Raw genomic sequence first — 24,549 nt, 5'->3', positions numbered from 1 at the left:
TACTAGTTACTCAAGTGGTTAGTTTTCAGTACCTACTAACTGTTCAATACGTAGTAAAGCAATTTAGTAGGTATTGAATTATTACTACTTATTTAACTGTTAGTAAGTACTGAATTATTACTCCTTACCTACTAAGTACTAAGTACTAAGGCAATAAGTAGTAATAATTAAGTACCTACTAACAGTTAAATAAGTAGTAATTACTCAGTACCTACTTATTCTGTACCTACTAACTCCTCAACAGGTGGTTATTATTCAGTACATACCAATTTGTATTACTCAGTACCTACTAACTGTTCAATAAGTAGTATTTACTCCTTACTTACTAACTATTGGATAAGTAGTAATTACTCAGCACTTACTAATTGTTCAATAAATAGTAAGTAAAGGAGCTACTGATTATTGAGTACCTACTGATAATGTATGTCTTTTTTAACGTCAGCTAGTTTTCTTATCCTCTCAATCTCAGTCCAGGTGGGTCAGGTGTGTCACAGTAGCACAAATGCAAAAAAAGTGGGGACCACTGCTGTAAGCCTATGCCTTATGTACGTGTAATTTTCCGACTATTAAGGCGAATTCAGTGTTCGGTGGCGCTAACGTGTTTCCTTTCCTGCCTATTACATAAAATATGGAGCTATTTCAGAGTGTTCGACCCTGGCGCTGCTCCCACATCTCGCATGTTGTGCTAGCCTGGTACAAAAACATCCTGAATCTTGCAAGGCTTCACATTCACAGACTCAATCTGGCATTGTTCGAATAGTGAAATGTTTGTGCTTACGGGCGTCATCGGGTGAGTCAAGAGCTTGGTAACACAAACTCCTGCCTCATCAGAAGAGTAAATACACTTCTTCATCATCATCAAGAAAACACTTTAAAAGTGTTTACCTACACACACACACACACACACACACTCTCTCAAATCAGTCCCAACAGGGCTGCTATTAAAACGCAACACAGCACTATCAACGGCAATCTCAGGAACTTCCAACCTCCATTGTTAAGATTTCCTCTTCAGCTTCCACGAGGGATGTCTCAATCTCAATCGCTTTCTTGCAAGTGCTGACAAAAAAACAAAGGCACTGAGGAAACTGCGGGAGTTTAACCCACTGTGTCGACTTTCAGCTTCAATTCAAGGAGTTTAACTAAAATATCGGCTTCAACATTTCCACAAACTCAAAAGCAGTCAGACATCTGCCTGAATAGCAGCCTGAGTCAGGCCAGGTGTGGTTAATCCCCTCGTTATTAAATGAAGCAGGTAAAAGGTCTGAAGTGTTGAATTTGCATTCGGTCGTTATTCATGGGGACTCTCAATATGCAGTCCAAAGAGGTGTCGACTCAAGTAAAGGAGGCCATCATTGGGCTGAAAATACAAAGCAAACCAATTACAGAGAGACAGCAGAAACTTTCAGGAGGTGACGAATCATCAATTTGGAACATTCTAGCAAACTCTGCAACACCAAAAGGCCGTGACAGGACCCTTTCACTGCCATAGTTTGTTTGCTCTGGTCCGGATCAGTTAAAGAGAAGCATTTTCCACTTTAGTGCACCAAACCGCAGCACAATAAACCACGTAAGAACGTTACCACTGCTTATTGGTCAGACCTGTGTGGGGCGGGAGCAAGAAAGCAAATCCAGGAAGAAGGCCCTGCATGATTCTCTGATCTGGGGAATTTACCAGGTTCAGCTCAAATCCTGAGGGGTACATCTGATGGTAGTCCTGTGACCCAAAAGATTAACTTCCAACATCATCTGCTAAACATGGTGGAGGTACAGTTATGGCTCTGGCATGAATGGCTGCCCATCGAACTGGCTCACCGGTGTTTATTAATAGTGTGAGAACTGATAGCAGGAAGAATTCTGCTGTGTATTTAGCCCTGCCCAGTGGATAAAGACCTAACACATACATTTGCTTACTGAAGAGGAAGAAAGAACCACAAACAGACCGCAGCTCAAGGCGCCTGCAGTAATGGCCTTGCAAAGCATCTCAAGGGAGGAAACTCAGCGTTTGGTGATTTTCCATTGTTCCCAGACTTCAGGCAGTCACTGAATACAAAAGGGTTTGCATGCAAGTCTTAAAGAAACACCTTATAGAACTGGCTTTACTGTCAGTATCTTCTTTTAGGCCCTGTTACAATGGAGGGACTGTAAGTCCTTTAAAGTCTACACTTGAGTCACATTTCAGCTGCATTCACACAGCAGGTAAAGTGGCCCAAATCTGATTTTCTCACGATCTCAAGATCTGACGGATTGATCTTTTTGAAGTGACCTATATCCGACATTCACTCGGATAATTAACCAGTCCCAGTGGCTGACAGCTGGTTTATCGATGCAAAAAAAGGGCACGTTATTTAGCGACACCCACTTCTTCGGTTTGCATATATATATATATATATATATATATATATATATATATATATATATGGTTCCTTGTTTTTTTAAGCTTTTTATTTTTTTTAGAAAATGCAGCCACATCCTCCTTTGGCCACATCTGGACTTCCTGAAGTCTCATAAATTTTGATCTAGCTTGATTGAAGTGTTGCCAAGTATCTTTTTTGTATATGTGCACTCGATACAAATGCCACATATTAAAGTGGCCCAGATTGGTTTTTGGCCGTCCACACTCCCACATTCTCAAATACGACCAAAAAAAAATAATAATAATGTGGGCCACTTTTACCAGCTTTGCGAACCTTAAAAAATGGTCACTGCGCAACTACTTATTTAAAAGACCTGACTGCTGCATTATCACTGCATCAAACACCTCTAACACACAGCATTTCATACTGCCACGATATGCAAATACAAAAATGCATGCATCCTGGCATATCGTACACAAGCTGAACTGGTTTTAATAGCTTTCCTGGTACCTAAACACTGTGTGGCTTAATAGGTTTATAGAACTTGGTATTGGCAGATATTCAATATTAAAGAACTCAGAATAGGCTCTGGGGCAATAAACAGGGTCAGGACATCTCTGTTTCGAAGGTCATCATTGATCGGACCGACGACACGTTACAAGCCAAGTGCCAATGGTGCTGCAGATGGTGTTAATGGTGGTGCAGAGGCCCTCGTTTTTTTACCACAGCAGAAATTTGAAGATACCATAGCAATGAAACCAATGTGACAAATCGTGTTAGATTTCTGGTGGTGTTTCCAACTTGGTTAGCTGCTCAGATGTGCAATCCATCTCAAATCCATCGGCGGCGATGAATGAACGGCCCCAGTGAATCCCAGGAATTTCTCTTGTGTGTGTTAAGTGCACCGACCGCACATCCACTGCGAGCATCAAAACAAACGAAGGCCGTTCTCACGGCTCGGAAAGCCCGTCAGCTGTGTCAGTAATGCCTCGACTGAACACTCTGACTCTGGTGCAGCTCTGACATGAGCAGTACCGGTTTCCAAGGCACCGGCATGATTCAGAGAGATGATCCACAAGACAAGCCAATGAGTAATGTCAGAAAACTGCCAGAAGCCGAATACTGGATGTGTCAGATGTAAACAGGAGGTGAGATATGCAAAGATAAGGCACACGGGGAGTACGGTGTGAGTGTAAGGCGGGATTTACAAAGGTTCAGGGTTGGAATTCCCAAAAAATGCAAACCAAAAAAAAACCTAGACAAACACTGAAAACTCTCGAACAATCGCCTTTGTCTGACACTAGCTAACAACGTCAGCGGAGTCGGTGCCACGAGTTGGTGTCTTTTCAGCAGTCAGTTCTGCACTTCTCCAGCCCATAAACGTCCATAAAGGAGGCAGGGCACGCGTCTCGCTGTTCATTCATGTCAGAAGACGTTGCTGGCAGGCACACACACATGCTGCATTCCTTTTAAGTGTGTTTCTCACACACTCGCATTCCTGAGGGCTCTTCTCTTTTCTTTTTTTTTTTGTTGTTCCTCTCCCCCTCTCTCTCCCTCACCAGATTCTTCAGGGCCTAGACGACCATTTACGCATGGCGCTTCTGGCCGAAAGGAGGGAGAAGAAGGAAAGGAAGGATTGGGAAAAAGAATTCAGATGATGTGTGGCGTCACAACATTACAGCGTAGCGCGGACAGATGTCATCAGACCGGCTGGCTCTGGTTTAATGAGGGTGAGCTCCTCTGCTCTGCTCTGGAGTACTGAGTCAGAAATGGAGCTAAAATAAGACCACATTCCAACCAGAGGAGGGGGTGGTGGGGAGGGGGTGGGGGGTAAAAATCCCACCAGCCATGTTAACAGCTCACTGTATCTCACTGCCTCTGTCCCAATCGCCCACGAGACTTTACGAGCAGCGAAAAGCACACAGGTCAATCATTTTGCTGCTGGAACTGAATGAAAGGTATGAGATAAGGGGAAAAAAAAAAAAATAAGTATTGGGACACCTCATCCATTGCTTCTCTTTTAAGCGTCTCCTGATTTTGTTGGAGGATTTGGAGATTTTGGAGCACTGAGAATTTCATTGCACTCAGCAACAACAACGTTAGTGAGGTTTGGGACCTCCCATCCCAAAAGCACTGGATGGAGCCCCATCAGTGCAGCTCAGTGCTGGAGGGCCCAGGGAGTCCTAATCTATTGGCAGTAGCTAGAGAGACTAGAGACTAGACTGTAAGCTGTGCTTGTGTGTGTGTGTGTGTGTGTGTGTGTTTGCACGTCCGTGTCAGCGAGACGTGCAACTTAAAAGAAGTACCTAGGGTGTCCATAAATATTTGGACGCAGAGCTACGTTAATCCAGTCATCGCCAACTTTAGATAACGGTCACTCTGAGGAAAGGGGACGGGGGGGGGGGGGGGGGGGGGGGCCGAAGCGGCTAAAATAAGGCCTCCTCCACGACTGGGGCTGGAAAGTCGCCAATTTAAACAACATTTACACCCCAAAAAAAAAAAAAAAACCTAAGAAATGTCCCTCCTTACCTGTTGCGTCCTTTCCACCGGGCTCTTCATAATCGCCTGCCGAAAGCTGTTGTCCACATAAGACGCCATTCTGTTCCTTCGGCCCCAAAAGAAACCCTCCCCGTACAGACTCACAAAAGCTTTCCCTCACACTCCGAGCATTTCTCCCAAACTACCGCTTTCGCCTCGCTCCGTTAAGCCAGAAACAAAAAGTCTCCCAGTTCCTCAAACGGGAGAAAAGACCGGTGTCTGTCTGCGTGTGAGTGAACGAGACCAGGCCGCTTTCGGAGCCGCGGGCTCAAGTTGCTCTCGCTGCCTGAGGGCAGTGGGGGCGTCCCCGCATCCAGCAGCTCGCTCCCCCCGTGCCGGGACTACTTCTCCGCACTCATAACGGTGCTCCGGCCTTTCCCGAACATCCACACCGACATGAACAGGAACAAGAACAGGAATAGCGGCTCTACGCTAGCTACCGCTTTAGCTCCCGGGCCCCCTGCTCCCGCATTGTCCTGTTGCCGGACTCGCCCGACTCCACAGCAGTGTAGCTAGCTAACGTTACGCGGATCCACTGAGAAAGTCCGCCGCCGCGGCGTGCGTCCGTCTATGCGCTCGGTGAGTCGGTCACTGCCTGGACTCAAATGTGTGTGTACGCGGCCCAAAAATAATACTGGCACTAATAGCTTCCTGTAAAACCGAGAGCCGCGCAGTGGACAGGCGCTGACCGCGGGCCGGACGGGTTGATGCCCTCGCTGTTGTACTGGGCGAGACCGGACCGTGTCAGCGGCGTGATTCATGAGCAGAGGGGTGGCGGAGGGAGGGAGGTGAGCTGGGAGAGGCGGGCTGTGGCGCCCCTCTAGTGGCCAGTGGCTGGTATTACACCCCCAAACACCTTTAAAGACCCCATATGTTGCGGCTTTTTCTGTACTGTGGGGCTTTAAAAAAAAAAAATGGGGCCTTAGAATGAATTTGCTGAGCATTTTCAGTTAGTTGGTGTGAATTTGGTAAAGATGATTAAGATAATGCTGGTTTTACATGCCAGTTATTTTGTCTCAGAGCAGTTGTGCTTTCATGGTGGTCTTGTGGGGTACATTTACATTTACATTTATGGCATTTAGCAGACGCTCTTATCCAGAGCGACTTACAAGGTTACTCGTATTACAGAGGAGGGCCAATGTAGTGTTAGGAGTCTTGGCCAAGGACTCTTATTGGTGTAGCGCAGCATAGTCACCCAGACCGGGAATCGAACCCTGGTCTCCCACATGGTGTTGTAACACAATGGTAGGTGGTGGTGTTATCTGTTGCGCCACACCAACCACACAAGGCTATATATCACAGCGATCCACGTAGCAGAGCACAGGTTTAGCGCACCATAGCATAGGTTTGTTTTATTTTTAGCCCTGTAACAAGGCCCTGTCATTTTCCCTTTAGCCTTACCGGATAGTGCTGCTGTTCCCTAAGCCGGTGGCTGGGGTTAGCTTTTAGTCTAGTTCCGATACTTGCTCTGCTTCAAACACACGGCTTCCAAACGACTCGAACCTTGGGATTGTCTTGTCTGTTTTTACAGCACATCAACAGCACAAATGGTGTAAAAGAATCATAAAATCATAAAACTGCTGAGCATAGATATTGGCAGTATTAATGAGTAAGTCATGTCTGTCAGGCCCTTATATAGTATGGTCTGTATCTCCTTGTTCTACCAAAAAATGTTGACTGTCTTTTTTTTCCATGTGTATCGGTTAAATCTTGTGGTCCGCAGCAGATTTTGTGGTCAGCTGTGTGATTTGCAAGTTGCGAGAGGCTGGAAATCCCTGTTCTAGAGACCTGCTTACACTACACATCCACAGTGAGTGACATACTGTGCCTATAACAACTGCCTATACTCTACCCGTCTTGGAGTGTCCCCTTTTATTGCATTTATAAATGGAATCATGGTCAATACAGTTGGCCGATTAAGTCAAAAAACATGTTTCTAGACGGTAATGTCAATTAAATACAATATGTATACTGTAAAATAAGTGACTGACATAAATGGAGTAAAATTGCAGTGTCCAGATGTGCAAGCCCAATTGAGACCTATCCACCCAGACAGTGCTGTGATTGTGGCCAAAGGTGAAATGTGCTCTCTTTAAAAGATTCAGAGACGCTAAAGAGCACATTTATGACCACACTACAGTTCAGGACCCTTTCAGTGGTCACTCTGCACTCTACTCTACTCTGAAACTACAGGTTTGGGATCATTATTGCTTATCATTTCTTTGCAGGCCCTCTGCTGTCTGCGCAATGCTGGTGTGAGTCCACTGATGGGTGAGTGCTGGTGCCTGCCTACCCCCTGGTTCAGGCTCTCTCGCCATGTAAACAGGCTAATATTTGCCACAGTTCTCCTTACCTCTATGTTTTTTTCTTTCCCATGTATTGAGACGCCCAGTTCCTACTGTTTTGTCCTGGTGTTGTCCGTTAAGTCCAGACAAGAATGTAGACTGAGAACCGGCCTCCCTCTCTACAAGTTCTCTGTAGCAACAGAGCAGGAGGCATAACGCAGTGTTATGAAGGTTGTTTAGCTCCTGGGCCCCCCCTACAGGTTGGAGAGCGTAACTTACTTTTATTTCACCGCAGCTTTGAGTAATCTGACCACTTTGAAAGCCATGGCTCTTTAACCTTGTCAGTTTCCTCAGGCGTTGTTAATTAATGCTGATAATTAACCCAGTGGCTGCGTTGCTTTGCCATGTGCCATAATACCCAAGCTGCATCTGAGAAGACAAAATAAACCCAGCGGTTTTTAGACTGTATAGAAACATTTTTTATACAAAACCTGACTATAAACTGACCTGTTAGGCAAGTCATCTCTGCTTGGGACATCCCTACCAATGGGAGAGCTCGTTCAGCTATATCTGTTTAGATACTGCTGAGAAAAAAACCCGGATTGAACAGATTTGCGTTTACAGCTTAACAAATTGAATGTGAACAAAATGTAATAATAAATAAATAATAAATATTAGTATATAAGGTCTAGGGCTACCAACTAACAACAAACTAGGCGTAGGAGTGGGGAACTCCAGGACTGGAGGGCTGGATTCTTACACAGTTTTGTTCTTTTGCTGCCCAAGCACACCTCATGTTTATGATTCAACTCATGTGTTAATGGACAGGTTTAGTTGGTGGATTAGAGCAGGGAAATCAGCAAACTGTGCCAGACTCCGGCCCCTCGGTTTCCCACCCCTGAACTAAGGGGTCAATGGTATGATGGCTTTTGGTGGGCACAATGCGAAACCAGTATTGTCTAACCTCAAGAGATCTTTGATGTAGCTATAGAATAATGAGGACCCTGCTATGTTTTTCTCACTGTGAGTCCAGGTAGGCCCACCAAAGAATGTGAGGGGGAAATCTCGGTGGTCCTGACCTGAATAAACAGTGTTCTTCGTGTATGTCAATTACCAATTGCCTAAAGTGCAATACCTTTTTTTACCACAAGGTGGAAGTCAAATACAGCGGATTGATCTGATGGTGTGTGTATTGTGTGTGTGTGTGTGTGTGTGTGTGTGTGTATACAGTATATGTATATGTGTTTTGCTGAATGACTGGTCCCCATAAGTTCACATGTTTATACAACAAATTTTTTGAAAAAAGAAAAACTCTAACGTTAAGTGGTTTTGTTTCATTGGATTCACTGACAATCTCACCGGCATTACATATGAGTGTGTAAGTTGTGTGTGTGTGTGTGTAAATGCGTGTGTACACTGGTGTCGTCACTAGGTCACAGACGTCACGCTGTATATCCCGGTAATCTTTACGTAAACAATTCCCATTTGACTTTCTCTCAGAAGTGTTACTGTCATATTTAGCAAGCTGTGGATGTACCTACACACACACACACACACACACACACACACACACACGCAGATTAAGAAATGGATGAATAGGCTAAGATAATGTTGCACAGAGGGACTGTGATGTCAGTAAAGCAGACAGAAATAGTTCAGACAAAACGACACAGGCAACTAACCAGCAAGTGCAAGTAATGGGGAAAAAAGAACACACACACAAACACACATACACACATATATGCAGACTGCAACCAGGTGTGCAGGTGTTCCGTTTCCTTGGCAACAAGTTCTCCCAAAACGGCTGCTACTTCAGATTTCTCCTCTGTAATGTCGGTTACTTCCTCAGACAGCCCTGTGTTTGTGCATGTGTACCTGCTGGTGCCGTTACCACTAATCAGGTTGAAGTTCAAATTCTAATTATCTCATGCAGTAACGAGTTGATCCGCCCCTGGCAAAGAAACCCACAAGATGTACAGCAACGACCATAGCATTACAGTGCAGTTTGACATACATTTACAATGGAAATGAAGAAATGTGAGTGTGTTTGTGTGTTTTCAGTGTAACAGTGTTCTCAGGCTGCTAGAGTGACTCTACATCGCAGCTTGGAAGATTCCCAGGCCTGCCCCCAGAGATAGTCTATACCGTGGCTTGGACGTTTTCCAGGCCTGCAATCGGAGTGATGTTACCATGACCTGCTGCTGGAGTTTCTCCACATCACGGCTTTGGCATTTCCCAGACCTGCCGAAGTTACAGCTTGGATGTTTCACATGACCTTCTGTTGGAGTGACTCTACATCATGGCCTGGACATTTCCATGACCTGCTGCTGGAGTGATTCTACATCATGGCCTGGACGTTTCCATGACCTGCTGCTGGAGTGACTCTACATCATGGCCTGGACGTTTCCATGACCTGCTGCTGGAGTGACTCTGCATCATGGCCTGGACGTTTCCATGATCTGCTGCTGGAGTTACTCTAAATCAAGGTCTGGATGTTTTCATGACCTGCTGCTGGAGTGACTCTACATCATGGCCTGGATGTTTCCATGACCTGCTGTTGGAGTGACTCGACATCATGGCCTGGACATTTTCATGACCTGCTGCTGGAGTGACTCTGCATCATGGCCTGGACATTTTCATGACCTGCTGCTGGAGTGACTCTGCATCATGGCCTGGACGTTTCCATGACCTGCTGCTGGAGTGATTCTACAACACATCTTAAATGTTTTCCAGGCCCGGAGCTGGCTTGACATTACACCGTAGCTTGGATGTTTCCATGACCTGCTGCCGGAGAAACTCTTGGATCTCTGTGACGGTTTTGATGTTTCCCAGACCTGCCAGAGATATTCTGCTTTGTATCTTGTTAACATGGCTGGTCATATGGTTACAATGGACAATAACATATCTGTACAACAAAACTCACAAAAACATATAATGTTGCATAATGAAGGAACGTTAGGTAGCTAGAGTGCTGCAGGAACTGCCAATGAATTAGTAAAGGAATGCGAACAAAAATGTGGTCATCCGATAAAAAACAAAAAAAACAATGACAACGGTCTTCAACTCCGCAGACTTTGGATTTGAAACCTGCAGGAAGACGTCATAAATTTAATAGGGCAAGACATAATGGAACAGAGTGTGCATTTCTCAACACATAGAAACAGTACTTTGCCTAAAAATGAAGAGTGAAAAAAAATGTTATGATTAGGACTAAGATTAGTGTGTGTGTGTGTGTTTTCTCCAGTATTCTGACTGACAGGTTTCATAATGTACTTTGTGATAATAATAACACTGTCTAATCCTCTGAGTACACAGGAAATTGTGTGTGTGTGTTTACCTCTTTCTGGGGACCACATGTCCCCCCCATGAGAAAAAGTATTTATTATTAGTAGTATTATTATTTATTATTATTCATATATCACTTCAATTTTTTAATTTGATTCCCTGAGATTAGGGTAGGATTGAGGTTTGGTTAAAGCGCAGCAGCATTTAGCTACAGTATGACACACGTCAATAGAAAGAGCCCACAAACTCAGCAATACAAACTCGCTGGGGATGGGAGGGTTCCTAGCTGTGTTTGTATGGAGATACATTATGCATGAACTTTATTTACCCTGTAATTAACATTCACTTTCTGAGTTAACTCCCAGCAGAAAACACTTCCCTCTCCCTAAACACCCATGCATAAATCACTCACACTCTCTATTTCATCTAACACACCCATGTTGTTCATGTCTTTTTCAATGCGACCATATGCCAGTAACTAAAAAGGCCCTCTCAATGAGTTTTGAGTGTCATGGCTGGTTGGTAATATGTGATTGATCTCCATCATGGTTCTTAAACACACAAATGCACACACTCAAGACTACATTCAATCCCCTAGCAGTTGGCATTTATATGCATGTCAAGAGAGCTATTTTCCTACAAGAGTGCGTATGTATGTGTGTGTAATGTTGGAGGGTGTTTCTACTTAATGCACATTGTTGGTCAGCAGCTGGATTCCCTCTTCTGTCCAACCACATCTGTCCTCAAAGATCAGCATGCACCTGTTCTCTCTTTCTCTCTCTCTCTCAAACACACACACACATACAGGTTTGTATTTCTGTCTAAATGGTGTCTTTTCATTGACAACTGTATTACTGTAGCTACCTACTGCTGTAGCTACACCCAAGCCAAGCTTTAATAAAAGCTCCATTTGAATTTGAAAAAATATAAGGACCACAAAGATTGGTCCCCACATCACATTTCTTTTTATTCCTACCACCAAACATGGGACATTTGGTCCCCACACAAAGCTAAACACATTACATGCGCCACTATGGCCATTCACATTAGAGTGTTTTATTATATATACATGAAACAAGAACTAACCAATGTGAAAAAGCAAATCAAACAAAATCTATTATGGTCGGGTCAGAATTCGTCACCAACAGCTTTAATCCGTGGGCCCAACCTGCCTTGTGCAGCAGTCCAGGCTAGTGGACATCCCTTCAATGCCACAGCCCATTTGAGTATAATTGCTGACCATGTGCATCCCTTCATGACCACAGTTTACCCATTGTCTATCGGCTACTCCCAGTAATATAATGCTCCATTACCCTCCTGACCTGAAGGTGGATCTGGCCAAGAAGGGGCTATCCTTTTTTTTGTGTGGTTATATATATTTGAAACTCTGTCTAACTGGCTTTCTCATCATCTGCAATGTATTGACTTTCTTTTTTGTCTTGTTCTGAGGACTGCATGACCCCTTCTTACCTGAAGGTGGATCTGGTCAACATTTCCAACTGTGGGTGGTTGTATGCATGTGTATCTGTGTCTGACTGTCTTCCCAGGCATCTGCAACTGTGTAACAGGTAAGTGAACATTCAATTTCTTTTCATGTATTGACTTCTTTTTTTTGTCTTACTTGTTCTCGGGACCGCATGACCCCCATCTTACCTGAAGGTGGATCTGGCCAACAAGGGGCTATCCTTCTCCAACTATCTGTGGATATTTGCATCTGAAACTCTGTCTGACTGGCTTTCTCCTTATCTGCAGCTGTGTAACAGGTATGTAAATATTCCATTTCCTTTCATGTATTGACTTTCTTTTTTGTCTTACTTGAGAAAGCCAGTCAGACAGAGTCATCTCTAAGTGGTTTCATGAACAGTGTCACCGGATCTGAATCCAGTAGAACGGAAGATTCATGGCCTAAAAGGAATGTAGTATGTTAGTGTTAGTGTTCCTAATAAAGTGCTCAAATCTGCAGATTCCAAAATTTGCATTTGGTTTTGAGACTTGTCCTGGACGTCTAGCCCACGTCTAGCCCATGTCGCTAATAGTATTACTGCCTGCTTAAGGATTAATTTTTAATTAATGATTATTTTTCAAACAGCAGATCTAATCAAATAAACCCAGTTGTTTTAAGGTATAAATTGAGGCTGTAAATTCGAACAGAGAAAAATGTCAGCCAGCCTTACCTTCCAGGAATTTAAGAGCAAGGCTACCTTTCATACAGGAGCCAAAGGTCGTGACCCCGTAGCAGTGATTATGTCTCCTTTCCCTGTAATGATAAAACAAGCGGTTATGGGGAAGTAATTGCCTGCCATTGTCTAAAGAGTCCTTCCAGCTCTGCTTTGAATGCGAGCTTATCATCATTAGCTTCCCGCTTGCACCCTCTGAAGGCTTTTGTTATGACTTTCCTGTGGATCTCGGGAGAAGAAGCGGCGGCTGTTTATGAAATCAATAACACGACCTCATGTTTTTTGGGAAGCACTTCAAAGCACTTCTTTAAAGAGCGCTCTGCTCGCCTGGGCCTCCTTCAGAGTGCCTCATTAAACACGGAGCAGGCTCGCGCTAGCTCCCAACCGGAGCTTGGCAAACACTGACGTGCAAGCTCCTGATCACCTTGGTACCCTTGCAAAATATCATCCATCCATAGACCTGTTTACCTTCCTGAGCTGGTCTGAAGAGAGTGTCAGCCTTGTTTTTTTAAGTGGAGGTCCTTGTAGCGGTTGAATCGTCCCTAAAGTTCAACGCAACCGCAAACTGGTGGACTGTTTTTAACTCAGTGCTTAATGTTATGTCAAGGATATCTTTTTGAGTCAGCGTGAATGGGCAATGTCAAGCTGCGCCAGACGCAAAGCGGTGAATGGGACTTCGTCAGCGAAGCAAACAGTCAGTGAACGGGTCAAGTTGATCGTGACCAAAACTAGAAAGGAAGCGCCTGCTTGTAAAACATCCCATTTGGAGCCTAAAGGCAGAGCAAGATTTCTGCTGTCTTTAATCATCAGCCTAAACTCCCAAGCTGGCTGGACCAGAAATGCCCGCTTTAATGAGCCGCCCCACTTTTATTGTTTAAAAATGTATGATTTATGAAATGTCTTTTTTTTAAAGGTTACTTTGTGACCAAAAGTATTTTTTTCAATTCTTATTGATTTTTCTAAAAAAAAAACAAAAGCAAAAAACATTTATAAATTTTTTATGTATGATTCATAATACATAAGCCTTCCATTTAAAGTTATTTTGGGACAGAAAATATTTTACAAATATTTGCAAATGTATCATTTATGATAAGTCTTTCCTTTAAGGTAATAAATATTTGAAGTCTTTTTTATGTCAAATTAAATATTTTTATAATAATAATTAGTTGTAATGTCAATATTGTAATATTGATGTTTTTGAAAAATATTTATATTTAAATAAATAAATTGATATAAATACATTTAATGTATAATGTACAATACAGATCATTTGAAAAGGTTTATTTCATTAAAAAATTGTCAGCCTCTGGGTATCGCGCCCTCCCCCGGGGCGATTCCGAGCCGCCGCCCACAGGCCCAGATAAGGACTCCCCCCTCATTTGGTTCACGTGTATCGATTCATGTTCTTTTGGTTCATGTGTTTCACCTGGGACTGGGGGTACTTAAGGAGCCTCAACTCCATGGTTCAACGCCGAGAATTGTATCGTTTGGAGCCTTGAGGTCGCTCGAGAGGTTCCCCGTATGACTAGAGGTGTGTTCAGGAGCAGGTCACCCTGCTAACCACGTTATCAGCGAGGCTCTCTCACTCACTGTCAGGATTCACTGGCTATCCACGTCCCAGCAGGTTTCAGGTTGGGTCGGCCTTGCCGTTTTGTCTAGCTGCTGGTTCCCCAGTTCTCCTTGTCTAGTTATTGAGCTTTATTGCTTTGTGATATGAGCATTTCTACTTATTTTTTTGCTGAATAATATATATATTTCTAAGTAAAAAGTTTACATTTCAAATCATTTTAATTATATTTAACAAACATCTAGCAGTGGGGTATATCAGTATATAATTCAATACAGCATAAAAGCCTCTTTGTTCTAGCCCATCTGTCTCCTTTCTTTTTTTGCGTTGTTTCACACTTGTGCTTGCGCCATGGTTTGTACAGTAATGGCACAGCAGGAGGATTTGTTCTCGCGTCGGAGCTTCATAAATTCTCCATGCCGCTGCAGTGACGTTGGCGTGGATCTTGCTGCGAGTGACTCAGGCTGTAGTTTAACTACATCACAGTGACGGAAACTCTACAATACATCCCCGTTGCAGCACAGCATCCATAAATCTGCTGTGGTCTGGACGGGTCTGGAACTTGTACGGGTGTGCTCAGCTGACAGTGAGCGTAGGCCAGTGCAGGCAGTAACTAAGTGATGCTGTGTACGGGCCAGAGAGCTCAAACTGCACTTGGAATAGCAAATGCTTTAAAAGGGCCCATATAACGGTCCAAAAGTTTGTGGACAGCCCTTCTAATGAATGCATTCAGCTACTTGAAATTGCACCCATTGCTGATACGGGTGTGCAAATGTCCATATAGTCTAGATTTTTTTTTTATTTGAATGAGACACGGTGCAGGGTAGCCAATCAAAGCAGAGGTCATTTAGACCCTGTTTAATTCCAGGACATAAAGAGAGGTTCAAAAATGGTGTTTGTTCACTGCAACAATATATCAGCGTCTGGCTCAAGGTTGCTTCCTCTGTTTCCACCACTAGCTGTAGGTCAACAGTGACACAACTTTGTGTGCCAGAAGCAAGCTGCTCCGTCAAACATTCTGACACATACTCACACCCCCACCCCCCACACACAGTGAGACCAACAGGGACATGTTCGTCTTAGGGGCACTTCCTTTTCCGTACATGCATGACAGTAAATGTCACTCCCTTTCAAGATGTATGAAGGTTTGTGTTCAATGGATGACCTGGACACAGACTGTCTTGCTCTGTCTTGGTCACGCACATACATACACACAAACACAGAGACCCATATTACTGTTTGATAGCTGTCGGGTCCTAAGTCCAGTGGCGAACCATGACTGTTAGACCTAGGTCTCCAGTTCGAGCCACAAGTGTCCTCATCTACAGCGGCTCCAGTCAAGGATTGGATGCATTAGGCAGCAAGTAAACAGTCAGATCTTGTGTTCCCAGGGTTGTTCCCGGTATGCAGCAGTCAGTACCTACCAAATGTGATCCAAGAAAGAACAACCGATAAACCGGCGAAAGGGTCATGGGTTCCTAAAGCTCATTGATGCGATCCATGGAGGTCCAACCTCAAAACTTACAGGACTTAACAGAGCTGCTGCTAACGTTAGTCTTGGTGCCAGATACCACAGGGTGCCTTCAGAGGTCTTGTGGATTCCATGCCTTGAATGGTCAGATCTGTTGGGGTGGCACAAGAGGGACCTACCCAATATTGGTGGCTCAGCGGTTAGAGCACCGGGCTATTGATAACAAGGTTGTGGGTTCGATACCCGGGCTCGGCACGCTGCCACTGTTGGGCCCTTGAGCAAGGCCCTTTACCCTCTCTGCTCCCTGGATGCTGGAGTTGGCTGCCCACCGCTCTGGGTGTGTGTGTACTCACTGCCCCTCGTTCAGTAGTGTGTGTGTGTTCACAACCACAGATGGGTTAAATGCGGAGGACACATTTCGCTGTACAGTGACAAATACGTGCACCTTTTTTATATTAAGCAGGCGGTGTTATGGGTGGTCGGTGGATATATGGTGACTGTACTAATTTCAAGTTTTTGCTTCACATCTGTTTTGGAAACCACCTTCCCATCCTGAAGACACCTGCATTCACCCTTTGTGTTATGGGTGGACACATGCCTGGAGCGGTGGCAATACACCGGTGCTCTAACAGCTGCTTCTACGTCAACCGTTGGTCAAACTGCCACCAGGGTCAGTGATGGAACCAGGAGGTGTTAAACATGGGCCCCGTCTGGGTTGTTCACTGCACATGGGGCCTAGATGGGGCCTGGATGGGGCCTAGATGGGACCCATGTGAGATTAAGTTAGGCCCAAGCCCAACAACACATGTACACCCCCACTCAGAGCCCAGGCCCATGTTCCACCAATGTAGGTAAGCTCTCTCCGGCACCAAACAGGAAGTAGCAAAGCACTTCCACATTCTGCGGCTTTTCCCCTACCGAACAAACTACAGCACACTGTGGCCAGAAGCTGCTTCTGCTTCTGCTCCATTGTTCAACAGTTTCTTGTCTGGTAAATTATGGGAAATGATCTCTAAAGGAATCTAGGACCCTGCAAGATTCGATGTCTTGTAAAAGACCTGTCTAGCATAGGGTTAGCATTCCCCAACACCTAAACAAATGAAGTAGCGACACTCCTGTCTTCCACCAGCAAACCAGCACTGGTTTGAACTGCTCTAAGTTGGCTAAAAATTTTTACTACAGCCAAGCCCACCGATAAGGCCGATTGTGTGACTGCATGGTGCCTGAGAATCCGGCCTCCGGCTCCTTAACCCATTTGAAGCTGTATTTTTTTTTTACGGGGACCAGTCAAGCGTTAGCGTCAAGCGCCCAACCCTAAGTCTGCATGTCGAATAATTGGCCCTAGATGAACACAGTGATCTTGGCTTGAGCGCAATGCAAACTTCTCCAAGCATTTAGTTAAAAGCCACGAGCCACACAGACTAATCCTGAGTGGCAGGCGATAAGGAAGAGCGCGGTCAGAGGTGAGCATTATCTCACTGCTATCGCAACCATCGCTTTATTACCCTCTCTCTACAATTACCTAGAGTGAGTGAGTGAGTGTGTGTGTGTGTGTGTGTATGTGTGTGAGCGCACCTCTCCGTGTGTGGAGCGTACAGTTCTTCGTACATCATTTTTATAGTTTTACTCAATTCAGCAGCTTAAACAAATCGAGGACACCGGAGGCCGTCGGAGCGCAAACAGAAAGAACTGTAAACGACTTTATAGTTTGTCTCAGTTGCTTAAACACAGTTATCTGAAGTTTACTCAACTTTTCTAGGCACTTGTGTAAATCTTACCTCACGTAATTCGCTCGCAAATTTACTTGCCGTTAAACGGTGAGAGATAATATGGGATATAAAATATGGGAGAATTGCGATGGCTTTATTCCCGCTGGCCTCACAGCAGATAAACGCAATGATAATTCTGTAGGAAATGATGTTTTTTATTTGAATAAATTAAAAGAATACAACGTTTTTAATGGAGGCACTAATTACATAGTAGTGGAATACAGACAGTAAAAGATAAGGTTAAGTTTAGGGTTAGGGTTAAGTTTTAGGGTAAGGTTAAGGTTAAGTTTAGGGTTAGGATTTAGGTTTGATTTTAAGGTACGGTGAATTTTAGGGTTAGGGTTAGAATTTAGGGTTCATTCTAGGGTAAACATAAGCTTAGGGTTGAGGTTGGAATTTAGGCTTGATTCTAGGGTAAGGTTAAGTTTAGTGTTGGGGTTAAGATTTAGGGTTGATTATAGGGTAAGGTTAAAATTTAGGGTTGATTCTAGGATAAGGTTAAGTTTAGTATTGGGATTAAGATTAAGGGTTTTTTTAGGGTAAGGTTAGAATTTAGGTTTGATTCTAGGGTATGGTTAAGTTTAGTGTTGGGGTTAAGATTTAGGGTTGATTATAGGGTAAAGTTAAAATTTAGAGTTGATTCTATGGTAAGTTTAAGTTTACGGTTGGGGTTAGGATTTAGGATTGATTTTAGGGTACAGTTAATTTTAGGGTTGCGGTTAGGATTTAGGGTTGATTTTAGGATAAGGTTAAGTTTAGGGTTAGGGTTAGGATTTAGGGTTAATTCTAGGATAAGGTTAAGTTTAAGGTTAGGGTTAGGATTTAGGGTTCATTCTAGGGTATGGTTAAATTTAACACAACCCCAAAGCACGTACTTGTATCCAAAACTTAGCTGGTTTGTCTGGATGTTCTAAGGCATACTTCAAATGTTCCGTTTGGACACAGGGTCACAATGCTGGCCAGCAGAATGACCCTAATTATTGCACAGTGGTTACCCCAGTGTTTTACTCTTAGAATTCATCAGAACTTCATCAGAGAGAGGTTTCTTCTAGGAACAACAATGCCAGACTCCACTACTTGGGCATGGTTCCTGAAGTTCTGCTAATGAGCTTTCGTGTTGTTATAATTTGGCTAACATACAGATAATATTTCATTTTTTATGGTGCAACCAGAAGTGAGATTACAAGACAGCCACGTTCGTGAGCACTGATGTTGCTTTCCCTTTCTCATAGATTTCTTTCTCTGGCTCATCATCGAGTAGCAGCCTTTTCCAGGTTCCACATTTCTGCAGCTGGAGGTGAGTGAAGACAAAATGGGTTGTGGTAATTAGGATGAAGGCAGGAAATTTTAAACCATTTTAAACACAGCTGTCATCCGACAGGAGAGCACCTTAGTGTGTAATCAGCAGTAACGACTGCCGGCGGTGTTGTTCAGGGGGCTCAGGTATTTCGGTAGTTTGAAAGTGGATGCTTTTCCCAGTCCCTCAAATGCACTACAGAGGGAAGCGTCTGGCGGGGAGCAAGTGCTTATTCGCTGGAGCCACTGGAGGGGCGCTTTGTGACGCGTCCCCTGACGACACGTATGCGTGTTCTTACCTAGCATCTCCAGGTGTTGAGTGATTTCCAACAATCCTGCACCCGCCATTGCAGTACAGCCCATTAACTCTGTTTTTCAGTCCTAGAATGCACCATCATTTTCAGGTTTTCTCATACAAACAATACCACTGGACTCGGCGGCAGGGCTTCGGTGCGCTGGAGAGTTCGGAAGTGGCCAGATCTAAATCCTCAGATAGAAAGACCGGTCCAGAACTCCAGTAGAGAGGTGTAAGAACCTCATTTGTGGTTACGGTAAGTGACTGATTTCAGTTATTGCTTCCAAAGGATGTGCCGATTAATACGGAGTATGATATCAGACTTGCCGTTTTAAGTGTTTGCCCTCTAGTAGTTTTAGCACCTCACACAAAATATCTTACAGGAGAACATGTGGAGACACCAAACGCCACTTTCAGACTGCTGAATTTTGATATTGGAGACAGAGAAAAACAGCAATCAAAAGATGAATACTAAAGCACCCAAGGCGCAGCATGAGGCCTGTTCAGAGAGCTCCCGCTGCTGACTGTGACTGCGAATGTTCTTTAGCCTATTATACTAATTCATGCAAATAAGCACAACAGGTCGTCACATTGTGGATTTGTAACCTCGCAAAGCACTTCACTTCCCGCATGTAAACACCAACACACACACACGCTCACGCTCACGCTCTGTGTTTCTCACTCTCTCACACGGTAAACAGTGCTCCCGAATCGGCAGTACTAATGCAGGTACGAGGGCAGAGTTCGAATGTACCGGAATACCAGTATTGGGAACACTCTGTCTACAATTAACAATCAGTCTCCCTCTCTCACTACAGGACCCAATCCGTTCCGGCTCCAAACCATTACAAAGAAGCTCCATGTGCCAAACTATCATCAGTCTAATCTTGCCCTCTCCTTGGAGAACTCACTGGTCACTCCATCTACAGAAGCTGGAAGTCTTGGTAGTGATGGATGATCAGTTATCTTTCTCAAGTCATGCTGCAAACGTAACTCGGTCCTGCAGATTTCTCCTGTACAACATCCGGAGAATTCGACCCTTCCTCTCTAGAGAGTCGCCCAGGTGCTCGTTCAGTCTCTCGTCACTTCAAGACTTGACTACTGCAACTCTCTTCTGGCTGGTTTCCCTCTGCGCACCATAAACCTGTTTGAGACAAATTTTGCTTTGTGACATGATCCATCATCATGCATCATCAAAGGTCTTGGTCTTGACTTAGACTTGACTATGATAATGTCCTGGTCTTGCCTTGGACTCGACTATTACAAAGTCTTGGTCTTGACTGGCCTCGACTATCACAAATGTTTGGCCTTGACTTGGACTCGACTATTACAAAGTCTTGGTCTTGATGTGGACTCATCTATTATAAAGTCTTGGTCTTGACTTAGACTCGACTATTACAAAGTCTTGGACTTGACTTGGATTCGACTATTACAAATGTCTGGTCTTTACTTGGACTTGTTATTATAAAGTCTTGGTCTTGACTTGGACTCGACTATCATGAATGTTTGGTCTTGACTTGGACTTGATTATTATAAAGTCTTGGTCTTGACTTGGACTTGATTATTATAAAGTCTTGGTCTTGACTTGGACTTGTTATTATAAAGTCTTGGTCTTGACTTGGACTCGACTATCATGAATGTTTGGTCTTGACTTGGACTTGATTATTATAAAGTCTTGGTCTTGACTTGGACTCGACTATTACAAAGTCTTGGTCTTGACTTGGACTCGACTATCATGAATGTTTGGTCTTGACTTGGACTTGATTATTATAAAATCTTGGTCTTGACTTGGACTCGACTATTACAAAGTCTTGGTCTTGACTTGGACTCGACTATCATGAATGTTTGGTCTTGACTTGGACTTGATTATTATAAAATCTTGGTCTTGACTTGGACTCGACTATTACAAAGTCTTGGTCTTGACTTGGACTCGACTATTACAGAGTCTTGGTCTTGACTTGGACTTGATTATTATAAAGTCTTGGTCTTGACTTGGACTTGATTATTATAAAGTCTTGGTCTTGATGTGAACTCAACTCATATAAAGTATTGGTCGTGCCTTGGACTAAATTATTGTATTATTATTATTATTATTATTATTATTGTTGTTGTTGTTATTATTAATATTAGTAGTTGACTTAGACTCAACTACTAATAAGTCTTGGTCTCGCCTTGAACTCGACTATAATAAAGTCCTGGTCTTGACATGGACTTGATTATTATAAAGTCTTGGTCTTGACTTGGACTCGACTATTACAAAGTCTTGCTCTTGACTTGGACTTGATTATTATAAAGTCTTGGTCTTGACTTGGACTCGACTATTACAAAGTCTTGGTCTTAACTTGGACTTGATTATTATAAAGTCTTGGTCTTGACTTGGACTCGACTATTACAGAGTCTTGCTCTTGACTTGGACTCGACTATTACAAAGTCTTGGTCTTGACGTGGACTCGACTATTACAAAGTCTTGGTCTTGACTTGGACTCGACTATCATGAATGTTTGGTCTTGACTTGGACTTGATTATTATAAAGTCTTGTTCTTGACTTGGACTCGACTATCATGAATGTTTGGTCTTGACTTGGACTTGATTATTATAAAGTCTTGTTCTTGACTTGGACTTGATTATTATAAAGTCTTGGTCTTGACTTGGACTCGACTATTACAAAGTCTTGGTCTTGACTTGGACTTGATTATTATAAAGTCTTGGTCTTGACTTGGACTCGACTATTACAAAGTCTTGGTCTTGACTTGGACTTGATTATTATAAAGTCTTGGTCTTGACTTGGACTCGACTATTACAAAGTCTTGGTCTTGACTTGGACTTGATTATTATAAAGTCTTGGTCTTGACTTGGACTCGACTATTACAAAGTCTTGGTCTTGACTTGGACTTGATTATTATAAAGTCTTGGTCTTGACTTGGACTTGATTATTATAAAGTCTTGGTCTTGATGTGAACTCAACTACTATAAAGTATTGGTCGTGCCTTGGACTAAATTATTGTATTATTATTATTGTTGTTGTTGTTGTTGTTGTTATTATTATTAATATTAGTAGTTGACTTAGACTCAACTACTAATAAGTCTTGGTCTCGCCTTGGACTCGACTATAAAAAAGTCCTGGTCTTGACATGGACTCCATTTGTCCAGGTTTCCGTCTTGGTCCTGATTTGTCAAGTCAAAACCAAAATCCACTACATAAAAAAAATCAAACATCGGCCTGAAGCCTAAAATTATGATGACCTATTGAGCTTGGGTCAGCTAGCAGACCTCACTGATGTGTTCCATTAGACAGGGAACTGGAGTGCGCAGCCATAGACAACACGACTGTTATCAGCATTTTAACAGCTGCAACAAAAACACTGGACACACAGTTTACACACACACAAACACACACACCATCATCAAGACAAACTAAAACAAATCTGTAAAGCTCTCAGTTTCCCCTTAACTGATAGAGAGCTCGGTGTGATGCTGCTGAGCCGCTTACAAGAAAGAAGCAAAGAAAAAACAGGAAGTTTAGCCAGTCAGCCGCTGTCTTCTAGTCCTCTAGTCCTTTGCTTTCTACAAAGCAAAATTGGTCAAGAACTACCGCTTTGACCTGTTTGAAATACCCACCTCTTAGTTGCTAAGCAACAGATACTGCCAGCAATTTTTCTGTGCAAGAGAAGATTTCTTATGATCCAGCTCATTTTTAACCTTTTCTTCACCAGAGACGTCCCTCCTGAGACAGAACTCTCTAACCCACAGAGACATTTCAATCTGTCCAACAAAGCTTAGATGTGGTGGAATCGAGAAAAATATGTGCAAAGTCAAAACATGCTCAACAACTACCTTGCATCTCCACTCAGTGGCCACTTTATTAGAAACCCCCACCTTGTACTTCCACTCACTGGCCACTTTATTAGAAACCCCTATCTTGTGCTTTCACTCACTGGCCACTTTATTAGAAACCCCCACCTTGTACTTCCACTCACTGGCCACTTTATTAGAAACCCCTACCTTGTGCTTCCACTCACTGGCCACTTTATTAGAAACCCCTACCTTGTGCTTTAACTAACTGGCCACTTTATTAGAAACCCCTACCTTGTACTTTTACTCAGTGGCCACTTTATTAGAAACGTCTACCTAACTTGTGCATCCACTTACTGGCCACTTTATTAGAAACCCCTACCTTGTACTTTTACTCACTGGCCACTTTATTAGAAACCCCTACCTTGTACTTCCACTCACTGGCCACTTTATTAGAAACCCCTACCTTGTACTTCCACTCACTGGCCACTTTTTTTAGAAACACCTACCTTGTGCGTCCACTCACTGGCCACTTTATTAGAAACCCCTACCTTGTACTTCCACTCACTGGCCACTTTATTAGAAACACCTAACTTGTACTTCCACTCAGTGGCCACTTTATTAGAAACCCCTATCTTGTACTTCCACTCACTGGCCACTTTATTAGAAACCCCTGCCAATAAGCCAGCCATGCTGGGGATACTGCAGGCTCCCTCAGCACCCTCAGGGTCCTATCCTATTGTCAGTACTTCTCTACAGTGACAGGACAAGTTGTGTCACCCATGGGTGCAACTTAAAGTAGCTGAATACATTCATTACAAGGGGTGTCCATAAATATGTGGACACACAGTGTAGATTAGAATATATATTACGTTGCCGAATGCTCCAGTTCCACGGGTGAATCCATACCAACCAGGAAAAGTCTTGATGAGGCTTCACTTGACCCGAAGGTTCTTCACTCACGCACCTCTATTACAAACATGGGGCCTCACGATTTGGTGAAGGAGCCCCTTGCTTCTTTACAGGACCAGAAGAGGGAGGAACCTTTCTCTGCAGGGGTGTAGACGCTCAGGAATCCCCTCCTTCAGGTGTCCCCGCACTAGATGTGGGCAGACTGTCAGGACTTGGGAAGTGTGGCTGTTTGTTTAGTTTGTTAGCCGTAAATCCGGGCTTCTGTGGGTGACACGTAGACGTGAGCGAAGCGCTGCTCCCTCATGTTCCTCAGTGGTGACTAGTATTGCTGACGGCAACTGTCAGAAACGTTTAACTGTGCGGGTCTCAAAGACAGTGAGAGAGCCAGAGAGAGAGAGAGAGAGAGAGAGAGAGAGAGAGAGAGAGAGAGATCCTTGTACAAAACGCCTCTCATTCTCATACTTTCTCTCTTTCAGTCATCCATTCTCTTTGACTCCTCTCTCTCTCTCTCTCTCTCTCTCTCTCTCTCTCCTCTCTCTCTCTCTCTCTCTCTCTCTCTCTCTCTCGTGCACACTCTCTCTCGTCTTCTGTGGCTCTATTCCCTATTCCCATTCACTCGCTCTAATTCTGTCTGCTTTTGCTCTCTCCCTCCTCTCCTCCTCCTCCACACACACTTCCAGCTTTGCACGGCTCGTCTTCGTGGGGACCGAAGTGTGTCTTCTGTGTCTGAATGCTGCTGAACCCGTGCTTAAACCAAGCCCACCCTTCAACCGCTCGGCTTGTTTAGGGCTCTCTTTTTGTGGAA

The 24,549-nt window shown here is 43.7% G+C and overlaps 1 protein-coding gene across 7 annotated transcripts in view; it reads right to left on the bottom strand.

Moving 5' to 3' along the window:
* rapgef2a (Rap guanine nucleotide exchange factor 2a) overlaps nucleotides 1–5,650 on the bottom strand; it is a 45,857-nt gene extending 40,207 nt beyond the window's left edge. For all 7 annotated transcript variants that reach the window (XM_072670727.1, XM_072670731.1, XM_072670729.1 and 4 more), the window contains exon 1: nucleotides 4,887–5,650. In XM_072670727.1, coding sequence (XP_072526828.1) covers nucleotides 4,887–4,955 — 69 coding nt within the window. In that variant the 5' untranslated portion in view covers nucleotides 4,956–5,650. The remainder of the gene's footprint in view (nucleotides 1–4,886) is intronic.
* Nucleotides 5,651–24,549: the final 18,899 nt, after the last annotated feature.

The sequence above is a fragment of the Salminus brasiliensis genome, chromosome 24, assembly GCF_030463535.1.
Source record: "Salminus brasiliensis chromosome 24, fSalBra1.hap2, whole genome shotgun sequence".
Taxonomy (NCBI): Eukaryota; Metazoa; Chordata; class Actinopteri; order Characiformes; family Bryconidae; genus Salminus; species Salminus brasiliensis.
Note: the sequence above shows the minus strand (reverse complement) of the source record. Positions and strands in the feature narration are given on the sequence as shown.